Raw genomic sequence first — 25,259 nt, 5'->3', positions numbered from 1 at the left:
TCTTGCTTCTCACGCTATCTTCCTCCGCATGCCTCAGAGCCCTCCTGCCAGACCAGACCCTCCCGTACCACAAATCCACACCCTTCTGTTTAGATTCTGTTTTCTTCCTATGGAGAAGATCCTTTCACATTTCACTCTTTACGCAGATGTATTTTTCATAACATTTCCAGCCGGTGTGCTCTTTCCACACCACCACACCACCACACACCTGAAACCCTCACCAGCTGTCTCTTTTAGCACTGGTGCCTGGCTGGGTTATGTGCCCCTCAGTGTCAGTGGCCCCTGAGGGCCCCAACTCTCTCTGTTCTCCTGAGCTTCAAGCTCAACTCAGCCCTATGTTCTCTCTTCCCAGCCCAGGCATCTTCCTGTCACCTGCTCTCCTTTGCAGCTAAATAAGACTATCCTGGTTCCAGAGCTGAGACACAGGCTCTGAGATGCTAGTTTGTGTAAAGATGACTTATGAAGAAAGGGCTCCTTGGAGAAACTGCAGAAGGAGTGAAAAGTGAGGCAGAGAAGCCCCAGGAGCCAAGTGGAGACTCAGTTTCAGGCAAATACCCAAGAGGGGGCTTTACTGGGTCTGCTGGAAGTGCTGGCAGGTGCAGAGAGCAGCTTTCATGCTCCCACACAGGCAGCCCACCACCGCTATGGGCCACAGTGCCCAGACACCCCCAGTGGACACGAGTGGGCCCTTGGGGCTCCAGTGCCTGCAAGCAGGCACCTGCGGGGGAGCATCGCAGGTGTAGGCTGTGAGAAGCACAGACACACACAACTGGGGTGCAGCCTCGGTGTGATGGGGCCAAGGAGCCAGGCTGCACACTGGCTACTGTGAGGCCCCAAAGGGCAGATGCAGTTGGTCACAGGCCAGGGCCCAGTTCAGCTGCTGCTTCCCCTGGGGCCGACTCTCTGGCTCCAGGCTTCAGTGCCCCACGGGAACCCTACCCAAGGCCTCTCTGCGGACCTGGGCTCCCACTGCAGGAGGCTCTTCCTCCAGGGTTGCCCTTTTTGCCAGCAGTCCAGCAGAACAACGGGTGCATCCTTCCTTTCCTGGGGTGAACACCCCGTGAGACTTTTCCTAGGCCTTTCTTGTGGCATAGGAAAGGTACTTTCAGGGTCTTCCACAGTCCTTGGCATGTGAGGCAGATGAAGCCAGCTGAGTGCCAGTAGGTCCATTCCCTTCAAGGGGCTTCTCCCCAAACGGCCGACCTCCACTTTCTGATGGAGCCAGGGAGGGAAGGCCAACAGCCATGCGGGTCTACGTGCACCTGTGACGCACTGGTTTGAGCTGTCAGAGGGGACAGATGAAGAAAAGGGACAGAACAGGCATCTGATGTGTCTTCACCTTGGGACTGGTCAGTAGCAGGGAGGCCTCCAGAGCAGTGACAGGCCAGAGAGAAGTCAGCTCCTTCCATGGGGAGCTTTTGTCTTTCTGGGGGGTGCCTCTTGCCCCGCAAGCATCAGGCCACTCAGATTAACTGTCAGACAGGTCCGGTCGCCTCTTCTGCACTTAATTATTCCTGCATTCCCTCATCACAGTGAGTGCTGTCTTCCTGGTCTCTGGGTGCCCTTCTCCTCCCGGGCCACCAGAGGAGCTTTGCAGCCACTCCAGTGCACCTGGGTAGGGGTCCTCGCCTTGGCCAACTTTGTCTCAGCCTCTCGGATGGTAGAATTGGCACTTTGTGACCAGGCAGCTGCTCTCCTGGGAGGAAGCCAACCTACTTCTAGCTGTCCGTCATTTCTACCCAGACCCAGGGAACAATCATTTTAGACCCAGTGGCCCCACCAAGAGGTGGAATAATGTGTGGTCAAAGTCATTTAGCAGGAAGACCGAGAGCGCCCTTCTAACCTGGCGCCGTCTTTGTCATTTTGAAAATCTAGCTTTAATCGGCCTGTTCTTCCTTCCAGTGTGAGTCTGTTGTAGCAGACCGCATTCCCAAGAAAGGAGAGGAACAGTTCCGGCTTCGGACTGCATTGCTTCCATTCTGAGCCCTCCCTCCCCTGAGACAGGGTCATGTGTGTTATGCATTCTGTGGGGAGAGGAGCAGGTAGGAAGGCATCCAGTCAGAACTGATTGGGTATCAGGCCTCACACCTGCTCGCTGGAAGGTACACATAGTATGATTGGCCCAGGATGAGGTTTTGGTCTCCTAGGCCATGAGGTTCTTCCCATATCAGTGGTGTTCACATCCTAAATATAGGTGGCCCTTCAGAGATGATAGAAAGGATGCTGAAGACTGAATCCAGCCCTGGGGAAGGGATTTAAAGTGGGTTTCATCAAGGAGATAGAGTTGCAACTAGCCCAGAGATGGAGTCAGGAGCAGCACATCTTTCTCAGCCATTCCTGTCCCTGGGCTTGGGAGGAGCCTGGGATTACCAGACCCCTCCCCTCGTCCAGCCTGGCACAACATGCCAAATATATCCTGTCCTTCTGGCCCATCTGAGTCTCACATCTCCATGATGAAGCCCCAGCTCAGATGGGGGCTTCACATGGTCCAGCTGCTGAGGAAAGGGTCAGAGACAAAGAGAAGAAGACAAAGAGATTGCAGAGGGATTCATTTGCTGGAATCCCATTTCTTCTTCCCAGCCCCTTCCCTGCCAGAGAGGGTGGCCTGTCAGAGAAGAGAGGTTTGGTTTATAACCATCAAGTGTATAACCACTGGTAATTTTTGAGGTAGCCATTCCAAAATTCTTCATTTAGGTTCTCTGGTCTTTCTTGTCTTAGAATAAAGTAAGAAGAAAATCTTTCACGTGGCATACTCCATAAGCTACCTGCAGTAGTCAGGGCTTCTGTGGGGAAAGGATGCATGCTCAAATTGGTTAATTTGAGGAGAGTTGGGTAAAATGGATATTTACAAAGGTGCAGCCAAAGCGTAGGAGAACCCCAGTGGGTAGTGAAGACTCCAGGGCATCATTAACACCTCTAGTCCTATAGGGTGAAAGGAGCAGGTCACAGCTCCCCCCAGAGAGAGGGGGCCACTAGCCAGGAGCTATGGACAGAGAGACGGAGGCGGCCTGTGACAGCCCCTCTCCTATCCCCTCCAGCCCTTCTCCTGCCACTGCCTCGCAGCAGCAGAACCCATGGGGAGCCAGAGGACAGCGGAGCCTGCTGGTGTGATCCAGTACAGAGGGGATCTAGGGAACGGGAACAGCAGTGTGCTCACCCACTGGCCTCATCTCTCCTAATTTTTTTCTTCTACCAAAATCTCCAAATCCCCAGCCTTCTGAAAACATGCTCTCAAATGCTGAGAACATGCCGGTCAGTATTTTGTCACAGCTCCATTCTGCTCTCCCCTTTGCCTGAATGGCCATTAACTGCCCCTTTCTACTGAGTGAGCTCCTTCCAACCTCCAAGGCAACCTTAACTCTCCCAAGGCCTAAATTGCCCCGAAAGTAACCAAGAGTCCTTGAAATAGAGAAATATTGTTTACTACCTGTCCTCCCAGAGCCCCACCTATCACAGGAAGATGGAGCATGAATACTGCAATTAATACATGTGAGAATAAAAGTGTGTCTAGAGGACATTCCTGGAGGATTAAACATTTTCACAGAGAAAAAGTAGTGGGGATATAAAATAACGTTTCAAATGGGCCTTGATAGGGAAGTAGGTTATGCATGATAAGAATCTAATACATGATAAGAAAGGGCATTGGAAATGAGGGAGTCACTGAATCCTAAACGTGAGCCAAGTGCTCAAGGAACTGTGAGAAGTAGTCCACTCTGCCCAGGGCCTGTCACACCTGGAGCCGCAGGGGGTGGGGGAGAGGTGGCTTGTCAGATCATTCACTGGGGCCCGAGGTCAAATGTCAGGTGAAGTCCCTTCTGGGCTCTCTTGCCTAGGAAATGTGCATCTCCGCCAAGGGCTTCAAGAGACTCCACACCTACATTTGGACTGTTTGGGACAAGTTTGGGAAACAATGGAAAGAAAAGCTTCCAGGCGTCCTGGCTTGGGTCACTTAGGGAAAAATTTCAGTTGCTTCCATCTGCAGTCATGTGACAGAATCGAGATGTTGCATCACCTGATCATCTTGAGTTTAGGATCCTTCTTTGCCACATGGGTGTAAAATGGTTATTGAATAAAGTAGGTTGTGGTAGCTCTGGCTTACAAGTATGATATGACCTACTGAGAGGCCCCAAGCCCCTTCAGCATTTAGACTAGCATTGGGTTTTGTCACTGGTATAAATCAAAGCATTGTGGTACGGGTTTCAGAAAAGTTGTGGCCCACCTAATTTGGCAGAGTTTGTTTTGAGACTATGCTATTTTATTTGACGGGGACAGAAAGGACATACGGATAGGTGGGCTTATTGAGAACCTTTTTTGGAGGTCCACAAAACCAAGCGTCTTCCACTTATCTCCAAGACAGGAAAGAAGTGGAAGGTTACAGACTACACTGGTTTTATTTGCACAAAGCATGAGTAGGCATAAATGGTGTGTGTGTATTGTATGTTTATACATGCAGGTTGGAGGCGACATACAGAGTAGTCATCCTGACAACCTGAGCCTCTAGTGATATAGAACCATGATTGTTTTCTCTTCAGGAGTTTGTGAATGGTGAGAGATTTTAACAAAAATAAAAAAAAATCAATCAGTCAAAAGATATTTACTGAGTGTTTCATATGCATTATAATGTTGAGTGTAAGGACACATGAGAAAAAAATAGGGCATGGGCCTTGCCTTCCGAGATCTTGCAATCTAGTTAGTGATGTCACACATATCTGTATATACACCTATGATGAGAAAGTTGTATGCACAATAAATTATATAGTCCTACCATTCGGGTTCTTACTACGTAGGGAGCAATGCATTTAAATGAGTGATCCCATTTAATCTTCTCATTGACCGCATGCAGGAAGAAAGCTATTTCCATTGCAGATGAGTGAAATCAAATCCAGTGAGGCCAGAGAACTCCTTGAGAGGCAACAGGAATGGAGCTGGGACTTGGATTCCAGCAGTGTGACTTCAGAGCTGTCTTCTCCCTCTCCGTTGCTGGGACTGCAGCTGGCCTCATGTGCCTGACTGCAGGATGCACACAGCTTTGGCCTGCCTCGTCCTTGCCCCTCTATTATGAGAGCCCCTTCTGCTCCGCCCTGCAATGGTCAGCCTTGTCATTTTCTCATAACTAAGAAACATTTCATAGCACACATCCATTTTTTAATGGAAAGCAAAAAAGGAGTGGTTGAGGGATGTGACGTGGTGTGAACTGAGTATAAGTTCCCTGTTTGCGTCTCCGATTGACCAAACCAATTTTATGGATGAGTTTAGATTTTAGTAGGGTCAAAATTAGCAGCCCCGCTAGTGAAGGCTTCTCCTGCATAAAGAGACAGGGTGCCCATGGTATTTGAATTTTCAGCAGCTCAAGGACAATGTGTCCTGGCATGTCTGTTGGTTGTTTTTTCCCAGACGTGGAGCTGGAAGATGCACTGCCGCCTGCACAGAACTGAGTATTGGTATTTCTGAGCCATCCACATTATAATGTTTCCTGTGCAGCTTGAGTGGAGGGGCGGGGCATGAGCCAAATGCTCAGAGGACCAAACTTTGGGGCAGCTGGAGCATTTCTGCACGATAAGAGGAGAATGTGACCGGGTGCTGTGAAGGGCGGAAGCTCTTACTTCACTGTAGTCTCGAGCTTTGCTTGAGACGTGTTGCTTTTCAAAAGCTGTTAAAGGGTCATTTAATAGAAAGAACGGTTGGATTACCCACTGTCTGGATCCATTATAGTCCTCAGATCTTCAGGCAGTGTATTTAAGAAAGACCAGTCCTGGATTTTAACCTTTCTTGGATATCTTTCTCTTTATTTCAACACTCTCTTTGTCTATCTTTAGAAGGTTCCAAGCAGATAAATTTGCTCCATTTTTTCCCAATTTCCAGGTTTTTTTCTCCCTCCCTCTCTCTTTCATCAACCCTCAAATCCAAAAGTAGCTTGAGGCCCCAAGTCCATACTTTTATGGTGTTATCTCTGCAGCACTTAACCTGGGATTGCTTAACCATTTTTTTACTATTCCTCTGTATAAATGCAGCAAGTGCAGTAAAGCTGCTATTCATCAGGAAGAGTTTAAGGACATAAAGGGCTACATTTTTAGAGCTTTGGCACAACTGGTGCAGCTGCAGAAAATTACAGGTGTAGCAACTGGCTTTGTGCACAGTGTAAGCACTGTGCTCAGGTGCAAGGTCCGACATGGACCAGATGGCTGGTCCTATTCTGGTCAACTACACATGAGGTTTCATCGAACAAGAAAATCACTGAAGGTCAGTGCAGGCTGGGAACCCTTGATGATCTGTGTTCAGCCTATTTTCTTTAGGAAGAGACTTCTCTAAGAAAGGATCAGGGTACATGTAGATGCACAGGCTGTGGCTCAGCCGTGAGGTGGTAAACAAGTGTCCCTCCCAGGTTTGCTCTCTGTCTACTGGATCCTGGTGGGAGGTTGCATAGGTCAGGCCATGGGCTGCCCATGGGGTCTGCACACAGGAGGGGAGGAAAGCAGGCCTGCTGGGAGGAAAGACCACTCACAGGAACACTGATGGCCACTTGCCAGAAGGCTGTAGTATGGACATAAGGGAGGGCAAGAGGTTTTCAGAGCAAGAGATGCTTGAAGTTTGGGGATTTTCAGGTTCCAGGCTCGATCCAGAATGTGTAGGTGTGCAAAGGCTGCCCTTCTGTTCTTTTTATGTGTGGCAGCATGAGCGGGAAGGATGCTCAGGGTGGAGGCTTGATGTACCTCAAGATTGTGGGGGGAGGCGAGAGGCTTTCAAGGTTTGGGCAGGGCACTGCCAGCTCTTTCTGGCTTTCCATTGTCTTCCTGGCCTGCCTCATGACGACCTGTGACTGCTTCCCTGATGACAAGTGGTCACCTCCAGCTGCAGTTCCCTAGGCTGAGTTTCCAGCTTTACCTGCTCCCAGTTAATAGCATAGTTAGTCACCTTCCTGAGGGAGATGAAATACCATGAAGTGGCTTAGGAGTCATATGCAGAACCTTATTAAGATCTGTCTCTGATAAAAAGGGGGCCTGTTGACTGAATTTCCTACCCCAATCTTCTGCCAAATCCCCACTAAAAAGCATTTGATGGGGCTGAGAGAGTCATTCTGCTCACTTTTGCCTTTTTTCTTTAACCTGGGAGAATTGTCTCCTCTGCATTGTTGTGAAGACTTGATAAATGAGACAGATAATGGGGACAGGTATGAGGAGGAGATAGCGGTTGGCTGCCAAGTTACCTTCATGATCCATCTCTGCAGAAACCAGCATTAATTCTGTAGAGACACAGCAAGACTGATATCTGGCAGTGACAATTTGGACATCTAAACATGACCTTGGATGTGCCCAAAACCACAGCTGAAGCTATGCCAACCCTCAGTGTAGGACATCACAGGGGCCGCATAACTGCACTGGAAATTGGTGTGTTCGGAGCGTTAGCACATCTGTGGATGAACGTCTTGGCCCCGTAAGCATGGTGTGGTGAGACTACTTCGTTTCAGTCAATTTCCAATAATTAGACCCTCACAAGGAGGCCCAGGACAGTCCTCTGGCATTCATCAAGAGTCTGTGAGATGCCCCCACTGGGGACATCAAAAACAATTACTCAAGCAGTTTAGAGGCTGTTGATCAGCATTTCCGGCACCGTGGCTGGCCATTCACAGGGTCTCTGGTCAGATTTAAGCTGCTAGAGGAGAAAATAATGAGGACTCTGCTTCTGGCTTCCCAGAACATATTGGTTACAAGAATGTTCTCTCCTGTAAAGTAATGGAAAACTGTTCAAACAAGAGCCGTTTCCTGGTGCCTGTTCTCTCTGCTGCTCTCATTTCTCCAGAAACCAATTATTGAAATTAATGATTTTCTAAGTGTGGTCTCCAGACCAGAGAGCGGCCCAGCAATCTGTATTTTATCAGTGTTTGCTGGTGATTCTGATGCATGTTAAATTTAAATGTGATAGGGCTTTTGGGCAGCCTTACGGACGTTCAAGAACCCTGAGGCTGAAGAAAAAAAACGGATTCTCTGCAGCTTATTTTCAGTGTGATCTTATTGGATATTCTTTAGCCTCATTTAACCCCATCTGTAAATGTGCAATAATAAATGAATCCCACCTAGTTTTTGAGATGATAAAATAGTGCACATAATAGGCTGGCATGGCACCAAGCATTATGTGACATGTATTCCATAAACATTAGCCAGTGATATGAAATCCACTAATTTCTCTGCTCGAATCCAGACAAGCTTTAGAGCACAGAACACCATTACGTTTATTACTGATAACATCCTGGGTGCCTTACTAGCACTAGTAAGCTGTGGAGTGTGTCTTTATTAACGAATTTCAAGCCACTGTGGTTACAAATTGACATTTCAGGTAAGGCTGCCTGACAGGAAGAGCATCAGGTTTGTGAGGACTATAAGGGAAGGTGTTTCCCTGCCTCTTGCTCACTTTCAGAGTGTATTCTGGGCACTGCCATCAAAGCCAATAGCAAGTCTTGGAGTATACTGTGAATTAGTCCAAACTCCATGTGCATCCTAGTTACTAGAGATCTTATTAAAATGCGGATTCCAATTCACTACATCTGAGGTAGATCCTGAAAGTCTGCATTAATAACAAGCTCCCAGGCAATGCTGATTTGCTGTTTTCTGACCACATTTTTGCACAGTGAAGTGCTAACTCAGTGCTTCTCAAATGCTGATGTACATATATGTGATTCACCTATGCATGTATGCTACTTGGCAGCACCCGGGAGTGTCTAAAACTGCAGGATCTCAGTCCCCAGCCCCCAGACCCATCCAATCAGAATATGCATTTCAGTGAGATTCCAAGAAGCATTCATGAGTACAGTGAAGCTTAAAATCCATTGAGGCCATGTATTTATGCAAACACCGAATCAGCACTCAAAAGGGCCCTGCACTTGGCTAAATGTTCTGCTCTCATCATCTTGAAAGTCTTAATAATTTTTTAACAGAAGGCTCAGCATTTTCATTTTGCTGTGAATCCTACCAGTTATGTAGCTTGTCCTAAACACACTGCTGTACACCTGTAGTTTTTAAACTTTGGTCGGTATATGGGATATATATTCCAACTGGGATAGTGTTAGAAATTCATATTTCAGGCCTCCCAAAGATTCTGAATCAGTTGGGCAGAAGAAGAGACTAAGAATCTGAGACTAACAAACCCCTCATGTGATTCTGATGCAAGCGGTCTGTGCCCACTTCCAGAAATACTGATCTTTCCCTAGTTCCATCTTCTATCATTTCCATCCTGCTTTGTCCAGAAAGCACAATAAACAGCACATTTTCTGGACTCCAGAGCAAAGGTGTTTCTGGTTGAGCGGTTTTCCCACAGGGGCGTTCAGCAAGGCTCCCCGCAGATTTCTGAGTGGCCCTGCAATGATTGTGTGACATTTACACAAATACAGCCTGAAAGGATGCACAGCACAGGATGTATCTCAGCTCAAGAGGGGCCGCCCGAGAAGCTGGTCTGCACAGCAGCAGTGTTTCTTAGGCTTTTTATGTCCAGAGTCCATTTTGAGAATGCAGTGGGAGAAACCATCCCTCCCCACTGAAAAATGCACCATTGCACGTTCAGAGGAGCACACAGGACCAGGAATTAGACGACCTGGATGAGAAGTCTAATGTCGCTTCCTAGCTTTCTAGCCTGAAACAAGTCACCAGACCATTTCAAATGATGGAGTCCTAATCTTTGAAGTAGAGAATGGGTAAGATCATCTACCTTACAGCTTTGCTTCAAGAATCTGGAACTGAGACAGTATGTATGTATGCTGGAGACTGTATGTATGTCATACTGGAACTGAGACAGTATGTATGTAAAGTACTTCATACACTGCAAAGAATGTATGAATTTGAGGCATCATTATACATACAGTGCTGCATTGCTATTTCCAGCATTATAGTTAGGATCAGGGCACTGCGTTTGTGAATTTAGCCTGAGGCCATAGAACGTACTTGGTCTAGTGAGAGAGGGAAATGAATACAGACAGAGAGATGTGATTAGGACTTGGCGAAAGAAGCTGGGAAATTTGTAAGTTAGGAAAAGAGAAGGGAGTTTTTACAATTTGGGGACTCCAGATGTAAAAATAAAAGAAAGAGCATGGGCGGAGCCAAGATGGCGGCGTGAGTAGAGCAGTGGAAATCTCCTCCCAAAAACACATAGAGCTATGAAAATATAACAAAGAAAAATCTTCCTAAAATAGAGACCACAGGACACAGGACAACATCCAGACTACATCCACACCTGCAAGAACCCAGCGCCTTGTGAAGGGGGTAAGATACAAGCCCCAGCCCGGCGGGACCCGAGCGCCCCTCCCCCCGGCTCCCGGCGGGTGGAGAGAAACCGGAGCGGTTTTTTTTTTTTTTTTTTTGGCGAGCGCTTTTTGGAAGCCTTAGAGGGACGGGCCCCCGTTGCTGGGGAGGCAGGGTGGCGGGACCGGTGAGGAGGTGCCTGGGAACGGCGCCGGAGGACAAAGAATATCCTGCGTTTCTCCCTGCGAGACCTGGGGGCGGGTGCCTGAGACCGGTGCCTGAGGACGGAGGAGGTCGCGCGTTTTTCCCCTTTTTTTTTTTTCTCTTTTTGGCGAGCGCTTTTTGGAAGCCTTGAAGGGACGGGGACCCCAGTGCTAGGGAGGCACGGTGGCGGGACTGGTGAGCGGGTGGCTGGGACCGGCGCCTGAGGACAAAGAATATCCCCCGTTTTTCCCTGCGGGACCGGTGGGCGGGTGCCTGAGACCGGCACTTGAGGACAGAGGAAATCGCACGTTTTTCCCCTTTTTTTTTTTTCTCTTTTCTGTGAGTGCTTTTTGGAAGCCTAAAAGGGACAGGGACCCCGGTGCTAGGGAGGCAGGGCGGCGGGACTGGTGAGCGGGTGCCTGGGACCGGCACCTGAGGACAAAGAATATCCCGCATTTTTCCCTGTGGGACCGGTGGGTGGGTGCCTGAGACCAGCACCTGAGGACGGAAGAAATCGCGCGTTTTTCCCCCTTTTTTTCTCTCTTTTTGCCGAGTGCTTTTTGGAAGCCTTGAAGGGACAGGGACCCCGGTGCTAGGGAGGCAGGGCAGCGGGACTGGTGAGCGGGTGCGTGGGACCAGTGCCTGAGGACAAAGAATATTGAGCGTTCCTTCCCTGAGGGACCGGTGGGTGGGTGCTTTTTGGAAGCCTTGAAAGGACAGGGACCCTGGTGCTAGGGAGACAGGGCAGCAGGACCAGTGAGCGGGTGCCTGGGACCGGCACCTGAGGACAAAAAAAAAAAAAAAAAAAAATCGCTTGTTTTTCCCCTTTTTTTTTCCTTTTTTTTTCTCTTTCTTTCTGTTCCCTCTCTCATTGTTGCTGCTGTTGTTTTGGTTTGGAGAGTGCTTTTTGGAAATCTTAAAGGGGCAGGACAGGTCACTTAGACCAGAAGCAGGGAATCTGGGGATCTCTGGGCACTCTAACCCCCTGGGCAGCAGGGAGCACAGAGGCCCCTTACGGAGATAAATAGTCTCCTGGCTGCTCCCCCTCCAACGGGGCTCCACCATTTTGGAGGAACAGCCCCAGCCAGGCCAAGCCCACAGCAACAGCGGAGATAAACCCCAAAGCAACTGGGCAGGAAGCAGAAGCCCTGTCTGCGCGCAGCTGCCCAGCACAAGCCACTAGAGGTCGCTATTCTCCCAGGAAAAGGCTACAAACCAACAAGAAGGGAAGCTCTTCCAGCGGTCACTTGTACCAGCTCTGCAAACTATCTCTATCACCATGAAAAGGCAAAACTACAGGCAGACAAAGATCACAGAGACAACACCTGAGAAGGAGACAGACCTAACTAGTCTTCCTGAAAAAGAATTCAAAATAAAAATCATGAACATGCTGACAGAGATGCAGAGAAAAATGCAAGAGCAATGGGATGAGATGCAGAGAAAAATGCAAGAGCAGTGGGATGAGATGCAGAGAAAAATGCAAGAGCAGTGGGATGAAGTCCGGAAGGAGATCACAGATGTCAGGAAAGAGATCACAGAAGTGAAACAATCCCTGGAAGGATTTATAAGCAGAATGGATAAGATGCAAGAGGCCATTGAAGGAATAGAAGCCAGAGAACAGGAACGTATAGAAGCTGACATAGAGAGAGATAAAAGGATCTCCAGGAATGAAACAACACTAAGAGAAATATGTGACCAATACAAAAGGAAAAACATTCGTATTATAGGGATACCAGAAGAGGAAGAAAGAGGAAAAGGGATAGAAAGTGTCTTTGAAGAAATAATTGCTGAAAACTTCCCCAAACTGGGGGAGGAAATAATCGAACAGACCATGGAATTATACAGAACCCCCAACAGAAAGGATCCAAGGAGGACAACACCAAGACACATAATAATTAAAATGGCAAAGATCAAGGACAAGGAAAGAGTTTTAAAGGCAGCTAGAGAGAAAAAGGTCACCTATAAAGGAAAACCAATCAGGCTAACATCAGACTTCTCAACAGAAACCCTACAGGCCAGAAGAGAATGGCATGATATACTTAATGCAATGAAACAGAAGGGCCTTGAACCAAGGATACTGTATCCAGCACGACTATCATTTAAATATGATGGTGGGATCAAACAATTCCCAGACAAGCAAAAGCTGAGGGAATTTGCTTCCCACAAACCACCTCTACAGGGCATCCTACAGGGACTGCTCTAGATGGGAGCACCCCTAAAAAGAGCACAGAACAAAACACACAACATATGAAGAATGGAGGAGGAGGAATAAGAAGGGAGAGAAGAAAAGACTCTCCAGACAGTGTATATAACAGCTCAATAAGCGAGCTAAGTTAGGCAGTAAGATACTAAAGAAGCTAACCTTGAACCTTTGGTAACCATGAATCTAAAGCCTGCAATGGCAATAAGTACATATCTTTCAATAGTCACCCTAAATGTAAATGGACTTAATGCACCAATCAAAAGACATAGAGTAATAGAATGGATAAAAAAGCAAGACCCATCTATATGCTGCTTACAAGAAACTCACCTTAAACCCAAAGATAAGCATAGACTAAAAGTCAAGGGATGGAAAAACATATTTCAGGCAAACAACAGTGAGAAGAAAGCAGGGGTTGCAGTACTAATATCAGACAAAATAGACTTCAAAACAAAGAAAGTAACAAGAGATAAAGAAGGCCACTACATAATGATAAAGGGCTTAGTCCAACAAGAGGATATAACCATTCTAAATATATATGCACCCAATACAGGAGCACCAGCATATGTGAAGCAAATACTAACAGAACTAAAGAGGGAAATAGACTGCAATGCATTCATTGTAGGAGACTTCAACACACCACTCACCCCAAAGGATAGATCCACTGGGCAGAAAATAAGTAAAGACACACAGGCACTGAACAACACACTAGAACAGATGGACCTAATAGACATCTATAGAACTTTACATCCAAAAGCAACAGGATATACATTCTTCTCAAGTGCACATGGAACATTCTCCAGAATAGACCACATACTAGCTCACAAAAAGAGCCTCAGTAAATTCCACAATATTGAAATTCTACCAACCAATTTTTCAGACCACAAAGGTATGAAAGTAGAAATAAATTCTACAAAGAAAACAAAAAGGCTCACAAACACATGGAGGCTTAACAACATGCTACTAAATAATCAATGGATCAATGAACAAATCAAAATAGAGATCAAGGAATATATAGAAACAAATGACAACAACAACACTAAGCCCCAACTTCTGTGGGATGCAGCGAAAGCAGTCTTAAGAGGAAAGTATATAGCAATCCAGGCACACTTGAAGAAGGAAGAACAATCCCAAATGAATAGTCTAACATCACAATTATTAAAACTGGAAAAAGAAGAACAAATGAGGCCTAAAGTCAGCAGAAGGAGGGACATAATAAAGATCAGAGAAGAAATAAACAAAATTGAGAAGAATAAAACAATAGCAAAAATCAACGAAACCAAGAGCTGGTTCTTTGAGAAAATAAACAAAATAGATAAGCCTCTAGCCCAACTTATTAAGAGAAAAAGAGAGTCAACACAAATCAACATAATCAGAAATGAGAATGGAAAAATCACGACAGACTCCACAGAAATACAAAGAATTATTAAAGACTACTATGAAAACCTATATGCCAACAAGCTGGAAAACCTAGAAGAAATGGACAACTTCCTAGAAAAATACAACCTTCCAAGACTGACCAAGGAAGAAACACAAAAGTTAAACAAACCAATTACAAGCAAAGAAATTGAAACAGTAATCAAAAAACTACCCAAGAACAAAACCCCGGGGCCGGACGGATTTACCTCGGAATTTTATCAGACACACAGAGAAGACATAATACCCATTCTCCTTAAAGTGTTCCACAAAATAGAAGAAGAGGGAATACTCCCAAACTCATTCTATGAAGCCAACATCACCCTAATACCAAAACCAGGAAAAGACCCCACCAAAAAAGAAAATTACAGACCAATATCCCTGATGAATGTAGATGCAAAAATACTCAATAAAATATTAGCAAACAGAATTCAACAGTATATCAAAAGGATCATACACCATGACCAAGTGGGGTTCATCCCAGGGATGCAAGGATGGCACAACATTCGAAAATCCATCAACATCATCCACCACATCAACAAAAAGAAAGACAAAAACCACATGATCATCTCCATAGATGCTGAAAAAGCATTTGACAAAATTCAACATCCATTCATGATAAAAACTCTCAGCAAAATGGGAATAGAGGGCAAGTACCTCAACATAATAAAGGCCATATATGATAAACCCACAGCCAGCATTATACTGAACAGCGAGAAGCTGAAAGCATTTCCACTGAGATCGGGAACCAGACAGGGATGCCCACTCTCCCCACTGTTATTTAACATAGTACTGGAGGTCCTAGCCACGGCAATCAGACAAAACAAAGAAATACAAGGAATCCAGATTGGTAAAGAAGAAGTTAAACTGTCACTATTTGCAGATGATATGATACTGTACATAAAAAACCCTAAAGACTCCACTCCAAAACTACTAGAACTGATATCGGAATACAGCAAAGTTGCAGGATACAAAATCAACACACAGAAATCTGTAGCTTTCCTATACACTAACAACGAATCAATAGAAAGAGAAATCAGGAAAACAATTCCATTCACCATTGCATCAAAAAGAATAAAATACCTAGGAATAAACCTAACCAAGGAAGTGAAAGACTTATACTCTGAAAACTACAAGTCACTCTTAAGAGAAATTAAAGGGGACACTAATAAATGGAAACTCATCCCATGCTCATGGCTAGGAAGAATTAATATCGTCAAAATGGCCATCCTGCCGAAAGCAATATACAAATTTGATGCAATCCCTCTCAAATTACCAGCAACATTCTTCAATGAATTGGAACAAATAATTCAAAAATTCATATGGAAACACCAAAGACCCCGAATAGCCAAAGCAATCCTGAAAAAGAAGAATAAAGTAGGGGGGATCTCACTCCCCAACTTCAAGCTCTACTACAAAGCCATAGTAATCAAGACAATTTGGTACTGGCACAAGAACAGAGCCACAGACCAGTGGAACAGATTAGAGACCCCAGAAATTAACCCAAACATATATGGTCAATTAATATTTGATAAAGGAGCCATGGACATACAATGGCAAAATGACAGTCTCTTCAACAGATGGTGCTGGCAAAACTGGACAGCTACATGTAGGAGAATGAAACTGGACCATTGTCTAACCCCATATACAAAGGTAAACTCAAAATGGATCAAAGACCTGAATGTAAGTCACGAAACCATTAAACTCTTGGAAAAAAACATAGGCAAAAACCTCTTAGACATAAACATGAGTGATCTCTTCTTGAACATATCTCCCCGGGCAAGGAAAACAACAGCAAAAATGAGCAAGTGGGACTACATTAAGCTGAAAAGCTTCTGTACAGCGAAAGACACCATCAATAGAACAAAAAGGAACCCTACAGTATGGGAGAATATATTTGAAAATGACAGATCTGATAAAGGCTTGACGTCCAGAATATATAAAGAGCTCACACGCCTCAACAAACAAAAAACAAATAACCCAATTAAAAAATGGGCAGAGGAACTGAACAGACAGTTCTCCAAAAAAGAAATACAGATGGCCAAGAGACACATGAAAAGATGCTCCACATCGCTAATTATCAGAGAAATGCAAATTAAAACTACAATGAGGTATCACCTCACACCAGTAAGGATAGCTGCCATCCAAAAGACAAACAACAACAAATGTTGGCGAGGCTGTGGAGAAAGGGGAACCCTCCTACACTGCTGGTGGGAATGTAAATTAGTTCAACCATTGTGGAAAGCAGTATGGAGGTGCATCAAAATGCTCAAAACAGACCTACCATTTGACCCAGGAATTCCACTCCTAGGAATTTACCCTAAGAACGCAGCAATCAAGTTTGAGAAAGACAGATGCACTCCTATGTTTATCGCAGCACTATTTACAATAGCCAAGAATTGGAAGCAACCTAAATGTCCATCTGTAGATGAATGGATAAAGAAGATGTGGTACATATACACAATGGAATACTACTCAGCCATAAGAAGTGGAAAAATCCAACCATTTGCAGCAACATGGATGGAGCTGGAGAGTATTATGCTCAGTGAAATAAGCCAAGCGGAGAAAGAGAAATACCAAATGATTTCACTCATCTGAGGAGTATAGGAACAAAGGAAAAACTGAAGGAACAAAACAGCAGCAGAATTACAGAACCCAAAAATGGACTAACAGGTACCAAAGGGAAAGGAACTGGGGAGGATGGGTGGGCAGGGAGGGATAAGGGGGGGGAAGAAGAAGGGGGGTATTAAGATTAGCATGCATGGGGGGGAGGGAGAAAGGGGAGGGTGGGCTGCACAACACAGAGAGGACAAGTAGTGACTCTACCACATTTTGCTAAGCTGATGGACAGTAACCGTAATGTGGTTGTTAGGGGGGACCTGATATAGGGGAGAGCATAGTAAACATAGTATTCTTCAGGTAAGTGTAGATTAAAAATTAAAAAAAAAAAAGAAAGAAAGAAAGAAAAGGGGGATTACTCCTTAACAGGATAAAACTATTGGTAAATCAAAGATCAACGCATGCTTTAAATATCCTTAATGTTGATCACTTAAAGGGTGTCAGATGATCAGCTATGGAGGTACTCTTTTCTGATAATATTCCTTTCTCTTAATTAAAAAAAAAAAAAAAAAGCAGTTACTGTGTGCTGACCTCCAATGAGTTCTGCACAGTGGTATAGAGGGCATGTCAAAGTGTGGGCAAAGGGTCTGTTTGTTTCTAGGCAGAAGATCAAGGCCTAGCTTGGATACCCAGAAAATGAACTAAGATACGATATGAGGAGGAGCTTCCGGCATCAGCACTCTCTGGAGGACTCGTGCCGGGGGATGATCATCAAAAAGCCTCCACAGGGATCCGGACGATGCTGCGGTTGTGGCTGCATCCAGCCCACCGTCTCCTGGACTTGCCATAAGAAGGAGGAGGGAGATGTCTAGGCTGGCATGTGCATACAGTGAGACAACGAATTTGACTGGATCTGTACTGTTGGAACTCAACCAGGAGTTGGGAGGGGTGCAAGTTGTAGCACCCCAAAATCTCATGACTATAGACTATCTATGGTTAAAAGAACATATGGGATGTGAACAGATCCCAGAAATGGGCTGCTTTAATTTGTCTGATGGTTCAAGTACAGTTCGAAAATATCCATCATATCATAGATAAATTTTCACAAATGCCTAGGGTGCCTAAATGGTTTTCTTGGCTTCACTGGAGATGGCTGGTAATTATAGATTTGCTTTGTTTATGTCACCGTATTCCTATTATGTTAATATGTGTGTGCAAATTAGTTAGTAGTTTAAAACCTGTACATACTTAAGGTACTATACAAGAAGATATGTCAAAGAAATAATCAATCCTCCCAAGTTTCCTTCATATGCTACATCTATAGCTTTTCTTCTTCCTTCCTAATTACAAACCTTAAATAGAATTCGTGCCTCATATCGAATTTACCGAGTATCATAATTCCTCCAGGTGGTAAAGATACCTCGAGACAAGTGCTGGGCATAGAAGCCACAGGGCATAAATCTGCAAAGAAGTTAAAAGCTAACCTTTGCAAACAATATGGCTTCTCTCTCACTTACCAACTTTACATTTCCCTGTATGGCCCCGGAAGATGACTGGTTAGCCAGAGACGGGTAAGATTCCTCAAGGGAGGAACAACCTAAGACAGGCACAGTCGCAGGGGGGCCATCAGGTGAGAATTTGGGGATCAACAGAGGTGAGGCTCAGAACCTCACCCCCCCTGCTTTGAGAGAAATCTTCTGCATCCGTGGATGTCTTGCTGCCCTTGTCTAGCCTGGATTAATACTTAGTCCATAGGCACACACCTGATCATCTGATCATCTACATTTGCCTTCTTACAGCACTAAACTATGTTTTCTACCTTTATCTTGCATCTACCTACCACTTCAGCATTTTATTAAAAATAAAAATAATAATAATAATAGGAGAAATGTGGGATCAACATATAAATCAAGTACAAAAATCAAATGAATATTCATATTTGACCTGATGGTTTATAGGTCATATTGCATGATCAAAACCGAAAGTTTCTGTGATGAATGCCCTTGTACTGTTCACCATGTAAGAATTTATTCACTCTGTAAGAATTCGTTCACCATGTAAGAACTTGTTCGTTATGCTTCAGAAGATTGGAGACTGACGAGAATTAGGCTTGAGATGGATTAATGATTGTACATTGAGCATTGACCCCCCTATACTGAATTTTATTGTTGTTAACAACCATTTGATCAATAAATATGAGAGATGCCCTCTCAAAAAAAAAAAAAAAAAAAAAAAAAAAAAAAAAAATAAAATAAAATAAAATAAAAGAAAGAAAATCTATTTTTGCATGTGCAAACAGTTTTGAGATTTGGGAAAATGCTTTTAGTCTAGCGATAATTGAACATTTTTCTTTCCCTGGGTTTGTGAAGAAAAATGGCAATGGTGGTGGTCCATATTTAGTTTTGACTTCAGAGGCCTTCTGTTGGGATTCACTCTTTGACGATGAAGGGAATAACATTTTGTGGTTAAAATCTGGATCTGTGATCTAGCACATATTATCTGTATAACTTGGAGGAATTATTATTTTCTTTATTTTGCAAATCCTTTTACCAACAAAGGCTTCCTCATGGGTTGTTGTAAGTACTGAATGACTTAGTACCCCTGAAACACTAGAAGACAGTGTGAGGGATTATCATCATGCATGTCGTGGAAATCCTTAAGCAAAGAAAGGGCTAATGGTGCTGCCAGGGCCCAGCTATTCTGGGTATGGAAGATGCTTCCAGGTTATAACTATTAGATAGGTAGGGCTTTAGAAGTCACCCTGTGCTCAGGTGGTTTCAGAAGCCCTGAACTGCTCAAGACCCAGATGTCTGAGAGAGCTAATGTTCTGAAGCTGTAATCCCATAAGACCTCTACTGCTGAATTCCAGAAACTGCACCTATGACAAACAGGAAATGTATGTGTATATTGGGGGCAGGGGGCAGAGACAAGGCCCCAAAGGTCATCTCAGCCTTGCCAAGAAGACCCCACTCTGACAGACCCCTGTTCCCTCTGGTCCCTTGACTTACGCATCTGGTCTTCCTTCCAGGTGCACGATTGACAACCGGGTCACCCGGGTGGCCTGGCTAAACCGCAGCACCATCCTCTATGCTGGGAATGACAAGTGGTGCCTGGACCCACGCGTTGTCCTCCTGAGCAACACCCAAACCCAGTACAGCATCGAGATCCAGAACGTGGATGTGTATGACGAGGGCCCATACACCTGCTCTGTGCAGACGGACAACCACCCGAAGACCTCGCGGGTCCACCTCATTGTGCAAGGTAGGCGGAGCTTGGCAGGCCATCCGGGTCCAGCCTGTGGTGAACACTTTTTCCAGGATCCTCAACAGAGATGAGTTCTGTATGTTCTACCTGCCAGGACAACTTCTTAATTGTCATTTTGCTGTTAGAAGCTGAATTTTCAAATAATTTCCCCATTGAATAGGACTAGGAATTTTTTTCTTTTGCTTTTGTTCCAATAATATATTTTCTCAGAAAATTATCTTCTAATTATTGCTTTCTCTGCCTTTTTTCTCCTCTAAAGTTTTTTTTAATCTGACTCTAAGCATGCTTTATTTTAAGACAAGTATTTTTGCTTTCTGGCACTATACATATGCCACACACTCCCACAGCCTTCAAAGAAAGCAGGGCTGACCACAGATGTTCTGGGCACCTACCTGGGATGCACCTCCACAGCCTCCTCCTCCACGGCCTCCAGAAGGCCTGCATCCTCTCTCACTCCCTGCCTTTCTGATCCTGCATTCTTCCCTCAGTCCCTGGGTCTCGTTCTCCCTGGTTTGGTGGTACCCCGAATCCCTCCTCTTCATCGGCCCCAGCTTTTGAGGCTGTGTATTTGCTTCATTTCTGCGTCTCTCTTGGTTGGCTCTGTGTGCTTCCCAGCCCCTGGGACTGGTGCTTGTCTGCTCCCCAGGAAGCAGAGCTGGCCCTGGGGCATTCAGACAACATACCCAGAATGGATGGCTTCCTCACAGGGAGTAAAAAGCTCAGAATCAGATGCGGCTGCTGTCTGGCTGTGAGACCTTCATCCAGTTACTAAGTGGGCCTTAGGATTTCCTTCTGTAAAATGGAGTCGTTGTTAGGAGCTGTGGTGAGCATTACATTGTACATGTACTAATGTGAAAAACATAGAAGAGGGCCTGGTAGAGAGGTGTGGTTGTGTTAGCTATTATTATTATTTCCAATAGTGTTGTTACTTTTTAACTTTCTTAACATCTTTTATAATGGAACAAATACCTCTGAAGTTTTGTTACCTCTGAAGCGTATACCCTCAACAGTGGAACCAGGCTCCTGCCCTGGGGTTCCTTTCTGGGTCCAACTGTGCATCCCCTTCATCCAGCTAAATTGTGGGATCAGGGCAGTAAGCTCCTGCTGCACAGGCACCTGCAGCTGCCCCCAGACAGGGCACCCCAGGAAAAGGGGAAGAGTCGCTGGACGATTGATTAGAGAAACAAGGGGCAGATTTAAGAAGGAGGAAGGCAAAGGAGCTGGAGGAATTAAGGGAAAGCCGACGCAGAGAGAGGCCGGAGGAAGCCCCTGGATCATGGATGTGAGCTGTGCAGCTCGAGGCTGGCTGGGCAGTGAGGAGAGGACGCAGGAAGAGGAGGGACTTGGGCTCCAACTCCACCCGTTTCCTGCCGGTAGGACCTCTGAGCCCCGCGTGGTGTGGCAAAGCTTGGTCAGACCAAGTTGTTGTCATTAATTTTTTTTCCTTACTCTTTCTTTCCCAATGGAAAGTATAAAGGCTTTTCTTTTATTGGTTCTCTACAGGAATGTTTTTCAGACTGCTGGGTGCAAACGGCATTTTTTAAAGGAAATAGAAGCCTCTAATAGAGGGTATTAGAAAAGCAGAGCAACTACTGTTACGTAAGATTTTTGTTTCAGTGTTTTAATACAAAATACTTCTCTTATTGTGCATAGTTGGCCACAACAAGCTTGAAAATCACATTTCTGTGATGAGGAGGCTTCGCAAAGGGTCCCGTGGCGCGGTTCCCAGTCTGTACCCCGGGTGCGTCGGAAGCTGTTCCCTACGTGCTTGCTCAGTGCCTACCCGTCACACACACTTACTGTTGAGAGCAGAATATCTAGCAGTGACAGAGAGATTAGGGACTATACACTATTACAGACATTTCCTTTTGGAAGCAGGGCCTGTGGAACTGGGAAATAGAAGCAATACTGAAAAATGCTGAAGCCTCCTTGAAAACAAGGACCATGTTTCTGACATTTTTTTTTCATAAGCCCCCCCCGCCCGCCCCCCCCCCCCACACACACTTCCGCACAGGGTACTTGGGGGAATGCCTTATGCAAAGTGCATTTAATAAATGTTTATTAAAGCAAATAGGTGGAATTACAGCACAGAAGTCTTATATAGGCTTAGAGAGAGCAGGTTCTGTGTGTGGGGGTTTGGGGAGATGGAATGGGGTCTACATCAATCTCCGCTCATGTCCGAGCTAATGGAAAATGTCTAATCCCTAGCTAGGTGTTTACATCTGTGGCTTGGCTAGGTGGCCTGTTAGCATGACACACCACCCTGAGTATTGGAATCTCATCTTGTGCTAATTTTCAAATGCTGATGGGTGTATTGATCTGGAAACAAGCTGGGTTGAAAAAGGCACTGCTCCTGTACACAGACTCAGCCCAAGCTAACCTGCTGTCGATATGCCTGGGCTGAGTGTTATTGACACTCTAATGAATAGGGGACCATAGTTTTTTCAGAGCCAACCTGTTCCCCCCTCTTAAAAGCAATCAGACAAACTAAATAGAGTCAGTCTCCCCTGTTTCTGTTTTGGAAAGAGGATGCGTCACCAACCAGGATTAAAAAAAAAAGATTTCTATTGGGATCATTTATTGTACTGAACATAAACCCTAATTCCCCAAGCAGAAGCTGGCTGTCTGGATTTTGTTGAAGTTGCTATTCAGCCCTGAACAGAGCACTGCTGGAGTGCAAGTCAGACATAGAAAGTTTTCAAATGTTATTATGGTCATTAAACACACGCTCACGCACACACAGTAGCAACATTAAAAAAGACCTAAACTGCTATTCTACCCTTGAGAATGTCCATTTACGTATATGCAGTCAACTTCATGTAGAAATGAGCCCACACAGAAGGAAATTAATGGCATTGCCATAGTATTGTGCCGGCTGCTTAATGGCTGGGATTCTATCTTTCCCTTTACTATTAAATACCCCTTCTTTCTCACTGAAGGGCCCCCACCAGTAAGATGGCGAACTTCCGGCTTCTCTTCGGGGGTCCTCGGTTCCTGCCGGCGCCACCTGAAGCCCAATCACCTCTCGCCCCCCTCCCAATCCCAGCACCTAGCCAATAGCCACAAGTCCCGTAGAAGTAACACCACAATCACCCCATGCCCCTTCCTACATAACCCAGCACCTTTCCCTAATAAAGCGGAATTCTCCAGTGAATTGCTGCTGTGTGTCGCTCCTTTCCTTTCACTCACTAGTTCTTTGAACTGGCTCTTCTCTCTGGTTGTGATTCAGTGTGCTTGCTTCTTGCTGGCAGCCGAGATGCCGTTGCATTTGCCCAGGGGTCAGACCCTTCAGTCCTGTGTGCTGCACTCACAGCTGTCCTTCTCTGACAGTATGTGATCACTGAGGAACAGCTCTGGTTACTGGCACGCAGGCCAAACCTAGTCCATGAAGATAAATAAAAAGCTGCCTTTGAAGAGTCAGTTCCCTTTCACGTGGAGAAAGTGGACTTGTATATTGTTTGCCCAAATTATCCCCAGGAATAATATAGCTTCTGAAAATATGGCTGTTGTTGGCCACATCTTTCTGGGGCACCCATGTGCTGCAAATGCCTGCAATGTGGGTGTCCTCATCCCCATGCTACTTGATTAGACATTTTAATAGAATTTAGAAATGACCTGTATGGAGATCAGGCTGGTCCACTTATGGGGCAGCCAGATTTCCCAGTGCTATTAAGTACTGGTCTGTTCTTTAGCTCCAGCACAGGCGTGGAGGGCCAGGCGCCTTTCCTTGCTTCGTTTTCCAGAGCTTCCACTGAAAGCATCATCTGCGGTTCTTCAGCCTGCAGGACAGCTGTTCACTATTGGCAAATTCTAGATGTGTGCTGTGTTATCCAGGATATGTTTTAAATCTGTTGATAATACTTGATATCCTTGTAGTACAGGTAAAAAGAGAACTGCTCAGTTCCTTTTTCTGTTTTGCTTTGTTTGTTTCTTTGGTGGGTCCACCTCTTCTATTCATGAGCTTGTAAAAGGTAAGGAAAACCACCTATGGAACTGCATACCCACTTAGGCAGGCAGAACATAATCTTCTAGGCTAGAGTGAAGGAGATCCATTTGACTTATTAAAATTTGGGTCTAATGATTTCCATCCCTTTTTGACCTTAGGGTGTTCTGCTTTAGGTGTGTAATTAATAAGTGCTTGCTTCTAGAATCTAGCTGCATATTAACTCTTTCTCCCCTTGACCCTGCTGCCAAGCCAAGCTTCTCAGAGTATCTAAAATGGCCATACTCCTGTGTCTTGAAAGAGAGTGGATCTTGGAAAGCACAGAGTGAGTGAAACACTTTGTGGGACTGAATTGTTTGCCAAATTAAGGGCAGTGTGAAAGGCATCTCAAAAGCCCTAACTGTATTTCTAAAAGTAAAACACACAGTGTGGTGGCACAGCAAAACGGGCCTGGTAGTCTGCAGGTTAGCCAAGGCCCTCGTTACCCAAGTGCAGGGGCCTGGCTTAGGCCCCTGAGGGGTTTTAATCTCACAGGATTGTGTGATGCAGCGTGTTAGAATACAGTGTTTATAAAAATGGGATATTGGTGTAATAATAATAATAATAATAATAAAAGGTTTTGGCCTCATTATCAGGTTTCAAGGTCTCTGTTTTGTCATTAGTGCATCTAATCACTCTTCCCTTTTGTTTGCTGTAAATGAGCTTTCCTATTTCTTCCTGGGCAGAATTAATCTGAAAATCCCTGCCATTGTTTGAGAGTTAATTACCTGACTTGGAGTCAAACAGCTCTGAAGCTCCTGTGAAAGGAAGGACATGCTAATGTCTGTGGAATGGGCAGGAATGCAGGAAGGAAGCCGGGACAGGCTGTCCCTTCCAGGTGTTGGTGGGGTTCTGGAGAAAGGGGCCCGGCCCTGGAGCTATCCAGCACAGAGGTCACTGGGAAACAATGGAGCCCCCCCCTCCCTCCGCCACCATTTACTTCTTTATTTTATTCATTTTGTTATCATTAATCTACAATTACATGAAGAACATTATGTTTACAAGACTCCCCTCTTCACCAAGTACCCCCCACAAACCCCATTACAGTCACTGTCCATCAGCGTAGTAAGATGCTGTAGAATCACTACTTGTCTTCTCTGTGAAAAGGCATGCGCACTCTTGCCCTTACTTTTTATTATCTTCCTGTTCTTCCTCCCCTCTCACCCTCCTGATATATGTAATAGTGTTCCTTTCCAGTCCTGAATAATTAATTAACCTTGTCAAGCCAAACTCATTATTATGATTAAGAAAACAGGAACAATAACTTTTAATTTCTAGACACCTGTGCCCATAGACTCCCCCACCTCGAAGCTAAACAAAAGAAACTTGAAACACAGCATATCAAAGGGAACAATGTGCTCTAATCCTTATACTGAAGGCAAAGCTATCTGTCTCTTCAACTACATCA

General features: G+C 45.2%; 1 protein-coding gene across 6 annotated transcripts in view; it reads left to right on the top strand.

The window, feature by feature from the left end:
• Positions 1 to 25,259, top strand: part of NTM (neurotrimin) — a 929,477-nt gene that overhangs the window by 744,196 nt on the left and 160,022 nt on the right. For all 6 annotated transcript variants that reach the window (XM_037000867.2, XM_073239476.1, XM_073239473.1 and 3 more), the window contains one exon: positions 19,634 to 19,866. In XM_037000867.2, coding sequence (XP_036856762.2) covers positions 19,634 to 19,866 — 233 coding nt within the window. The remainder of the gene's footprint in view (positions 1 to 19,633; positions 19,867 to 25,259) is intronic.

Source organism: Manis javanica, chromosome 6 (assembly GCF_040802235.1).
Source record: "Manis javanica isolate MJ-LG chromosome 6, MJ_LKY, whole genome shotgun sequence".
In the NCBI taxonomy this organism is placed as follows: domain Eukaryota; kingdom Metazoa; phylum Chordata; class Mammalia; order Pholidota; family Manidae; genus Manis; species Manis javanica.
Note: the sequence above shows the minus strand (reverse complement) of the source record. Positions and strands in the feature narration are given on the sequence as shown.